Source organism: Mesocricetus auratus, unplaced genomic scaffold, assembly GCF_017639785.1.
Source record: "Mesocricetus auratus isolate SY011 unplaced genomic scaffold, BCM_Maur_2.0 Super-Scaffold_100003, whole genome shotgun sequence".
Lineage (NCBI taxonomy): Eukaryota > Metazoa > Chordata > Mammalia > Rodentia > Cricetidae > Mesocricetus > Mesocricetus auratus.
Genome location: NW_024429188.1, coordinates 95,276,381 through 95,286,313, shown reverse-complemented (window position 1 = coordinate 95,286,313; position 9,933 = coordinate 95,276,381). Strand labels below are relative to the sequence as shown.

General features: G+C 40.3%; 1 protein-coding gene across 1 annotated transcript; it reads left to right on the top strand.

Moving 5' to 3' along the window:
- The first annotated feature begins 349 nt into the window (after positions 1-349).
- On the top strand, positions 350-1,255 carry LOC121139868 (40S ribosomal protein SA-like). Its single transcript, XM_040743891.1, has one exon. The coding sequence runs from the start codon at positions 370-372 to the stop codon at positions 1,186-1,188; it is 819 nt and encodes a 272-aa protein (XP_040599825.1). The 5' UTR covers positions 350-369; the 3' UTR covers positions 1,189-1,255.
- Positions 1,256-9,933: the final 8,678 nt, after the last annotated feature.

Below are 9,933 nucleotides of genomic sequence, written 5' to 3'. Positions count from 1 at the left end.
AATTAATGGGATGTCTGTAAGATTTTATTTAATATATTAAAATTTTTTCTAGTTAATTGTGAAATTCCCCTAAATAAATACAGAAACCTGATTCAGTATTTTGTTAAGGATTTTTGAATCTATATACCTGGAAAAGAACTCCCAAAATTTATTATCAAATACCAATTATTAGCCATAAAAAGCATACATATGAGCAACATTATATAGAATGAACATATTATATTGATACATTCATGAATGCATATACATATATTCATGTAGTAAAAATTAATGATAAAAGAGGACATGAGCCTTTCCGTGCTGCCCTGGGACGGGTCCATACGGCGTTGTTCTTGATTCCCGTTGTAACTTAAAAGGGAAACTAACACAATGTCCGGAGCCCTTGATGTCCTGCAGATGAAGGAGGAAGATGTCCTCAAATTCCTTGCTGCAGGAACCCACTTAGGTGGCACCAACCTTGACTTTCAGATGGAGCAGTACATCTACAAAAGGAAAAGTGATGGTATCTACATCATAAATCTGAAGAGGACATGGGAGAAGCTGTTGCTGGCAGCCCGGGCCATCGTTGCCATTGAGAACCCCGCTGATGTTACCGTTATCTCCTCCAGGAACACTGGGCAGCGAGCTGTGCTGAAGTTTGCTGCTGCCACCGGGGCCACTCCAATTGCTGGCCGTTTCACTCCTGGCACCTTCACCAACCATATCCAAGCAGCCTTCCGGGAACCTCGGCTTCTGGTGGTCACTGACCCCAGGGCTGACCAGCAGCCCCTCACAGAGGCGTCTTACGTCAACCTGCCCACCATTGCTCTGTATAACACAGGCTCTCCTCTGTGCTACGTCGACATTGCCATCCCATGCAACAACAAGGGAGCTCACTCAGTGGGTCTGATGTGGTGGATGCTGGCCCGGGAAGTACTCCGCATGCGTGGCACTATCTCCCGAGAGCACCCATGGGAGGTCATGCCTGACCTTTACTTCTACGGAGACCGAGAGGAGATTGAGAAGGAGGAGCAGGCTGCCGCCGAGAAGGCTATGACCAAGGAGGAATTTCAGGGCGAATGGACGGCGCCAGCGCCTGAGTTCATTGCTGCTCAGCCAGAGGTGGCCGACTGGTCTGAAGGTGTGCAGGTGCCCTCTGTACCCATCCAGCAGTTTCCTACTGAACTGGAGTGCCCAGCCAGCCACTGAGGACTGGTCAGCAGCTCCCACGGCGCAGGCCACTGAGTGGGTTGGAGCCACCACTGAGTGGTCCTGAGCTACTTGCTCTGCGGACACCGGAGCAAAGGGAAAAAAGGTGGAAGGAAAATAAAGTTTCTACAAGCAGAAAAAAAAGAGGACATGAACTTGAAAAGGCTCAATGAGAATTGTTGTTGCTGTAGTTTTTCTTGTCCCACCTTGTCCTGCCACCAGTACAGCCCCAAATAAATACACAAAGATTATATTAACTATAAACAGTTGGCCAATGGCTAAGGCTTCTTATTGACTAGCTCTCTCTTAATTACTAACCCATAACTAATAATCTAAATTTTTCTACATGGCCTTATCTTACCAGATAATTCCTGGTGCATCCTTTCTTCCCTGTCCTTCCGTGGCGTCCTGTTTGGTGCTTCGCTCTCTACCTTTCCCAGAATTCTCCTCATCTCTTAGCCCCAGCTATCTTCCTGCTTCTATCGATCAAACAGTGATTTATTCATCAACCATTAAGAGAAACATATATACAGAAAAACATCCCCCATCACATTGTGTGAGAGAGTTTGGTGATAATGAAGAGAAGGTATAAATGATACCACTTAAACTTGAAAAAATAAAAGATACTTTTAAATATAATCAATAGTTGTTTAAAGGTTTTTTTTAGATAAAATATATTAAAATTTATTTTACCAAGATCTTTTCATTTCTTTCTTTTTTTTTTTAATTTTATTTTCCAGTTTAAATTTAGATAAGAATCAAGGTTGCTTCACAAGTCAGTTCCAGGTCCCTCTGCCATTCCCTCCCTTCCTCCCGTGCCCTTCCCTCCCCCCCCCCCCGTTATCCTCTCATTTCTCCAGGGAGGGTGAGGCCCTCCATGGGGGTGTCCATAGTGTGTCATTTCATATAGGGCAGGGCCTAGACCCTTTCACAAGAGTTCTGGGTGAGAGTGCAACTCACATTGTTCTATTGGAGTCCAAAGTCCGTGTGTATACTTGGGATGGATACTGATCTGCTGCCCAAGGCTCAATAGATTCCCTAGGCCTCTTCACTGACACCCAGATTCAGGGGGTCTTGATCAGTCCCATGCTGGCTTCCCAGGCTAATGCCTGGGATTCAAGAGTTAACCTTTGTCTGGTCAGCTGTTTCTGGGGTTTAAACCAGCCCAGTCTTAATCCCTTTGATCATCACTCCTCCCTCTCTGTTACTGGCTTTCTTGAGTTCAGCTCAGTACTTAACCAAGGGAGTCTGCCTCTTCTTCGATCAGCCACTAAATAGTTTCTGTTTCCCAGACTCTCTGGCCATAGGATTGTAGGCTGGCACTCCCCAGATCTATGTCTAAAATCCATATATGAGAGAGTACATGCCATGTTTCTCTTTTTGTGACTGGGTTACCTCACTCAGGATGGTTTCTTCTAGTGTCATCCATTTGCCTGCGAATCTCATGATTCCATTATTTTTTTCTGCTGAATAGTACTCCATTGTGTAGATGTACCACATTTTCTCTATCCACTCTTCAGGTGAGGGACATCTAGGTTGCTTCCACGTTCTGGCAATTACAAATAAAGCTGCTATGAACATAGTGGAACAGACATCTTTGTTGTATGAATGGGCATCTTTTGGATATATGCCTAAGAGTGGAGTTGCTGGGTCTTGTGGTAGGTTTATTCCCATTTTTCTGAGGAATCTCCACACTGATTTCCAAAGTGGCTGAACCAGTTGGCACTCCCACCAGCAATGGAGGAGTGTCCCCCTTTCACCACATCCTCTCCAGCATAAATTGTCATTGGTGTTTTTGATTTTAGCCATTCTGACAGGGGTGAGATGGTATCTGAGAGTTGTTTTGATTTGCATTTCCCGGATGGCTAAGGATGTTGAGCACTTTCTCAAGTGCCTCTCAGCCATTTTAGACTCCTCTATTGAAAACTCTCTATTTAGTTCTGCAGCCCACTTTTTAATAGGGTCCTTTGGTGTTTTGGAGACTTGCTTCTTGAGTTCTTTGTAAATTTTGGAGATCAACCCTCTGTCAGATGTGGGATTAGTGAATATTTTTTCCCATTCTGTGGGCTGCCTTTTTGTCTTGCTGACTGTGTCCTTTGCCTTACAGAAGCTTCTCAGTTTCAGTAGGTCCCATTTATTAATTGTTGATCTTACTGCCTGTGCTACTGGTGTTATGTTCAGGAAGCTGTCTCCTGTACCAATTCGTTCAAGGGTACCACCCACTTTCTCTTCTAAGAGGTTCAGTGTGGCTGGATTTATGTTGAGGTCTTTGATCCATTTGGACTTAAGTTTTGTGCATGGCGATAGACATGGATCGATCTGCATTCTTCTACATGCCAGTCTCCAATTATGCCAGCACCATTTGTTGAAGATGCTTTCTTTATTCCATTGTATATTTTTAGCTTCTTTGTCAAAGATCAGATGTTCGTACGTGTGTGGGTTAATACCCGGGTTTTCAATTCGATTCCATTGGTCTACCTGTCTATTTTTGTGCCAATACCAAGCTGTTTTCAGGACTATAGCTCTATAATAGAGCTTGAGGTCAGGGATGGTGATGCCTCCGGACGTTGCCTTGTTGAACAGGGTTGTTTTGGCTATCCTGGGTCTTTTGTTTTTCCATACAAAATTGATTATTGTTCTTTCAAGGTCTGTGAAGAACTGTGCTGGGATTTTAATGGGGATTGCATTGAATCTGTAGATTGCTTTTGGCAGGATTGCCATTTTTACTACATTGATCCTACCTATCCAAGAGCATGGGAGATCTTTCCATTTTCTGAGGGCTTCTTTAATTTCTTTCTTTAAAGATTCAAAGTTCTTACGATACAGGTCTTTCACTTGTTTGGTTAGCGTTACCCCAAGGTATTTTATGTTGTTTGTGGCAATTGTAAAGGGTGATGTTTCTCTGATTTCTCTTTCAGCCCTTTTATCATCTGTATATAGTAAGGCTACTGATTTTCTTGAGTTGATCTTGTAGCCTGCCACTTTGCTGAAGGTGTTAATCAGCTGTAAGAGTTCCCTGGTAGAGTTCTTTGGGTCATTGATGTAAACTATCATATCGTCTGCAAACAGTAAAAGTTTGACCTCTTCCTTCCCAATTTGTATCCCCTTGATCCCCCTTTGTTGTCGTATGGCAATAGCTAGGACTTCAAGTACCATGTTGAAAAGGTATGGAGAGAGTGGACAGCCTTGTTTTGTTCCTGATTTTAGAGGAATTGCATTGAGTTTCTGTCCATTTAGTTTGATGTTGGCTGTTGGTTTACTGTATATAGCTTTTATTATGTTTAAGTATGTCCCTGTTATCCCAGATTTCTCCAAGCCCTTTATCATGAAGGGGTGTTGGATTTTGTCAAAGGCTTTTTCAGCATCTAGTGAGATGATCATGTGATTTTTGTTTTTCAGCTTGTTTATATGGTGGATTACGTTGATGGATTTTCGTATGTTGAACCATCCCTGCATTCCTGGGATGAAACCTACTTGATCGTGGTGAATGATTGTTTTGATGTGTTCTTGGATCCGATTTGCCAGTATTTTATTGAGTATTTTTGCATCAATGTTCATGAGGGATATTGGTCTGAAGTTCTCTTTCTTAGTTGTATCTTTGTGTGGCTTGGGGATCAAGGTTATTGAAGCCTCATAGAAAGAGTTTGGCAAAGACCCTTCTGCTTCTATTGTGTGGAACACTTTGAGAAGAATTGGTATAAGCTGTTCTTTGAATTTCTGGTAGAATTCTGCACTGAGGCCATCTGGACCTGGGCTTTTTTTGGTTGGGAGACTTTTGATGACAGCTTCTATTTCCATAGGGGTTATAGGTCTATTTAAATTGCTTATCTGTTCTTGATTTAGTTTTGGCAATTGATAGCTGTCCAGGAAGTCATCCATTTCCTTTAAATTTTCGAATTTTGTGGAGTACAGGTTTTCAAAGTATGACCTAATGATTCTCTGGATTTCCTCAGAGTCTGTTGTTATGTCCCCCTTTTCATTTCTAATTTTGTTAATTTGCGTGTTCACTCTCTGCTGTTTGGTAAGTTTGGACAAAGGTTTGTCTATCTTGTTGATTTTCTCAAAGAACCAACTCTTCGTTGCGTTGATTCTTTGTATTGTTTTCCTGGTTTCTACTTTATTGATTTCAGCCCTCAATTTGATTATTTCCTGGCGTCTACTCCTCCTGGGGGAGTGTGCTTCTTTGTGTTCTAGAGCTTTCAGCTGTGATGTTAATTCTCTGGTATAACTGTTCTCCTGTTTCTTCATGTGAGCATTTAGCGCTATGAACTTCCCCGTAGCACTGCTTTCAAAGTGTCCCATAGGTTTGGGTATGTTGTGTCTTCATTCTCATTGAATTCGAGGAAGTCTTTAATTTCTTTTTTTATTTCCTCTTTGACCCAGGGATGGTGCAGTTGAGCATTATTCAATTTCCATGAGTTTGTAGGTTTTCTGCAATTTGTGTTGTTGTTGAATTCTAATTTTAAAGCATGGTGGTCTGATAAGATGCATGGAGTTATTCCAATTTTTTTGTAGCTGCTGAGGTTTGATATGTTGCCAAGTATGTGGTCGATTTTTGAGAAGGTTCCATGTGGTGGTGAGAAGAAGGTATATTCTTTTTTATGTGGATGAAATGTTCTATAGATATCTGTTAATCCCAGTTGGGTCATTACTTCTATTAGCCCTTTTGCTTCTTTGTTGAGTTTCTGTTTGGTATTCCTGTCTAGTGGTGAGAGTGGTGTGTTGAAATCTCCCACTATAACTGTGTGGGGCTTTAGATGAGATTTAAGTTCTAATAATGTTTTTTAACGAATGTGGATGCCTTTGTATTTGGGGCATAGATGTTCAGAATAGACACTTCCTCTTGGTGGGTTTCACCTGTGATGAGTATGTAATGACCTCCTTCATCTCTTTTGATTGATTTTATTTTAAAGTCTAGTTTGTTAGATATTAGGATTGCTACCCCGGCTTGTTTCTTGGGTCCATTCGATTGAAAAATTTTTTCCCAACCTTTAATTCTCAGGTAATGTCTGTCTTTAAGGGTGAGGTGTGTTTCCTGTATGCAGCAGAAGGAAGGGTTCTGTCTTCGAATCCAATCTGCTAGTCTGTGTCTTTTTATGGGTGAGTTAAGGCCATTAATATTGAGGGATATTAATGACCAATGATTGCTCATCCTTCTTCGATTTGCGATGGTTGTTGTTGGTGGAATTATGTGTGGAATTTCACCCCTTTGTTCTTTTGGCTGTTGGTAGAGAGAGATTCTCTAATGCTTATGTTTTTCTGGTTGTAGTTAGCTTCCTTGGGTTGGAGTTTTCCTTCCAAAATTTTCTGTAGGGCTGGGTTAGTGGACACATATTGCTTGAATCTAGTTTTGTCATGGAATATCTTGTTTTCTCCGTCTATAGTGATTGAGAGCTTTGCCGGGTATAGTAGTCTGGGCTGGCATCCGTGGTCTCTTAGTGTAGGTAGAATATCTATCCAGGACCTTCTGGCTTTCAGCGTTTCCATGGAGAAATCAGGTGTAATTCTGATAGGTCTGCCTTTATATGTTACTTGACCTTTTTCCTTAGCTGCTCTTAATATTCTTTCTTTATTCTGTATGTTTGGGGTCTTGATTATTATGTGGCGAGGGGATTTTTTTTGTGGTCCACTCTATTTGGTGTTCTGTAGGCTTCTTGTACCTTCATTGGCATGTCTTTCTTAAGGTTGGGAAAGTTTTCTTCTATGATTTTGTTGAATATGCCTTCTGCCCCTTTGAGCTGGATTTCTTCTCCTTCTTCTATACCTATTATTCTTAGGTTTGGTCTTTTCATGGTGTCCCATATTTCCTGGATGTTTTGTGTTAAGGATTTGTTGGATTTAAGGTTTTCTTTGGTTGATAAATCCATTTCTCCTAGCGTATCTTCAACACTTGAGATTCTCTCTTCCATCTCTTCTATTCTGTTGGTAATGCTTGTATTGGTAGTGCCTGTCTGTTTGTCCAGCTTTTCTATTTTCTGCCTTTCTTCAGATTGTGTTTTTTTTAATGACTCTATTTCAGTTTTCAACCCTTGCAGTGTTTGCATTGCTTCTTGCAATTTTCTGTTTATCTGTTCGTCCGTTTGTTGCCTTTTATGAATTTTTTGGTTTGTTCTTTCTTCCATTTCTTGCATTTTTTGGTTTGTTTTTTGTTCCATTTCTCGCATTTTGTGCTTTGTTTCTTCTTCCATTTCCTGCCTTTTTTGGTTTGTTTCTTCCTCCATTTTTTTCATTTTTTGCTTTGTTTTTTCTACCATTTCTTGCATTTTTTGCTTTGTTTCTTCTTCCATTTCCTGCCTTTTTTGGTATGATTCTTCTTCCAATTCTTGCATTTTTTGCTTTGTTTTTTCTTCCATTTCTTGCATTTTTTGCTTCATTTCTTCTTCCATTTTCTGCCTTTTTTGGTTTGTTTTTTCTTCCAATTCTTGCATTTTTTGGTTTGTTTTTTCTTCCATTTCTTTGAGGGATTTTCCAATATCCTCTTTTAGGGCCTCTATCATTTTCATGAAAGTGCTTTTAAGGTCGTTCTCTTCTGCTTCGTCCGCATTGGAATGTTGGGGTCTTGCTGGTGTGGAGTCTCTAGAATCTGGCGGTGTCATATTTGTTTTTCTGTTGCTGACTGTGTTTTTGTATTGTCTCTTTCCCATCTCTTCTTCTAGTGGGTACAGAAAGAGCCCCTTACTGGTCTGGGGACCAGCGTTCCCTTTTGGTGGGTGCTAGCAAGTCCAATAATCTGGTGGTTCTTCTATTCCTTGTCCGAATGCTGGTCCCGTGGGTGGAGAAGAACAGGAATCTGGGGCGCTTATCCTCTTACCTGGTCCCCTAGACCCTATGCTGGGTCCTGTTGTACTTGATCCAGAACAGCTACTCCCCTGGTCTCCCTGGGTCCTCTGGTTTCCTGGTCTCGTTGGTGGGAGAGAAGACCTGGGGTCTGGGTGCTTGGCTCCCGCCGGGATTGGGAGCTCTGTGCAGTTCCCAGGGGATCTGCAGGCACTGGAGCACAGGCCGGGAGGCCGGCCTGTTTACCTGATGCTGCTGGAAGAACCGCCGCTTCGCTGGTCTCCCAGCCTCCTCTCCTTTCCTGGTCTCGTTGGTGTGAGCGAAGATCCGGAGTCTGGGGTGCTTGGCTCCCGCCGGTATTGGGAGCTCTGTGCAGGTCCCAGGGGATCTGCCGGCACTGGAGCACAGGCCGGGAAGCCGGCCTGTTTCTGTTTAAAGGTTTAATTGTTTAATTTTATTTTGTGTGCATGTATTTTTGCCTGTGTGTGTGTGTGTGTGTGTGTGTGTGTGTGTGTGTGTGTGTGTGTGTGTGTGTGTGTAATGAATGCTTAGTACCTACATATGGGACGCTGGCAGTTGATGTGAATCCTCTGTAAAAAGCACCTAGCATGACAATTGAAGTCTGAATTATGCATTATTTCAATGGGTGTTCAGTTAACAGTGATCAAAAATGAGCATAATGGGAGGTTTTTCATTCATCAATAAATTAATCCATTCATGATTTCAAATTTAACTAGACTACTAGGAGGTGCTTAAAATCTGAGGAATGTTGAATTATATTTGCAGGAATTTAATCCTTGAATCACAAACTTTTGGTTATATATTGTCTCTTTATTCTGCTTCCTGGCAACAATGATGTAAACAACTTTGCTTTCAGCATAGGCAGAGAAACAACTGAGTAAAGTGACACGGGACATCAATCTCTTAAACTATGAACAAGTATGACAAGTATTTCCTTCACTATGTTAATTTTCTCAGGTATTTTGCAAAAGTGATGGAAAACTAGTTAGCACAAATACAATGCCAATATTAATTTGACTCTGCCTAAAGACATGGTAAAATATCCTTATCTATCTTCATTATTTGATAGGGTAAGTTGTACAGATATTGTCAGTATTCAAGTAGCTAAGAAACTCTGGATGAAACAGTTTTGAATTACTTACAAATGACCATTAGTTTTACATTTACATGTATACGATATTACTAGATTTAAAGAAATATATGTCATTTATCTTAGATTAGATGTGAACTGCATACAATGCATGCCACTGTCAGTTTTTTAATCATATCATTTTGTACAGTATCATGCATCACAGATCACAGATGTACTTAAAATAAATCAAGTTTCATTATGTCAGTATAATGTTGGAATCACTCAGAATGCCTGACCGAACTGATTGAAAATATAGCCTCTCTAAGCCTTATAAACCATTTCTATGACATGGAAAATTTAGATAGCTTTAATATGTTACTTCAGGAATATTCAGATATTATATATTTATATCTATACCTATATGAACCTATCTGTCTGTCTATTTATCAATATGCTTCTCTATCTAACCTGTTAAGATTGTGTTGACATTTCATTCATTAAGAAGAATTACAAAGTATTTGAACAGTTCCATACTAAGTATGGAAGAGAGTATCTGGTAATATTTTTATCATTTAATTTTTACAACTTTTACAATTCAACATAACTTTTCCTGAGAATGTCATGTAATAATTTTTTCCATTGAAATAGCACTTTATGGTTGAAGAGAACATATTCAAATACATTTGGTGATTAAAACAATCTTGTAAAGTAGGTAGTATCATCCTTATTTATATATGAAAAATGGTGTAATCTGTTTGTCAGACTCTACCCTTTCCTTAGTGCCTTACTGTAGGATAATTGACATGAACTATTTTTCTATCATTAGTGAATAGCAAACTAATAAAATTTTATACATTTATATAACAATTTTATTT

Bases quoted from the DNA above. Each gene is read 5' to 3' on its own strand.
- LOC121139868 (XM_040743891.1), top strand. From the start codon at position 370: ATGTCCGGAGCCCTTGATGTCCTGCAGATGAAGGAGGAAGATGTCCTC.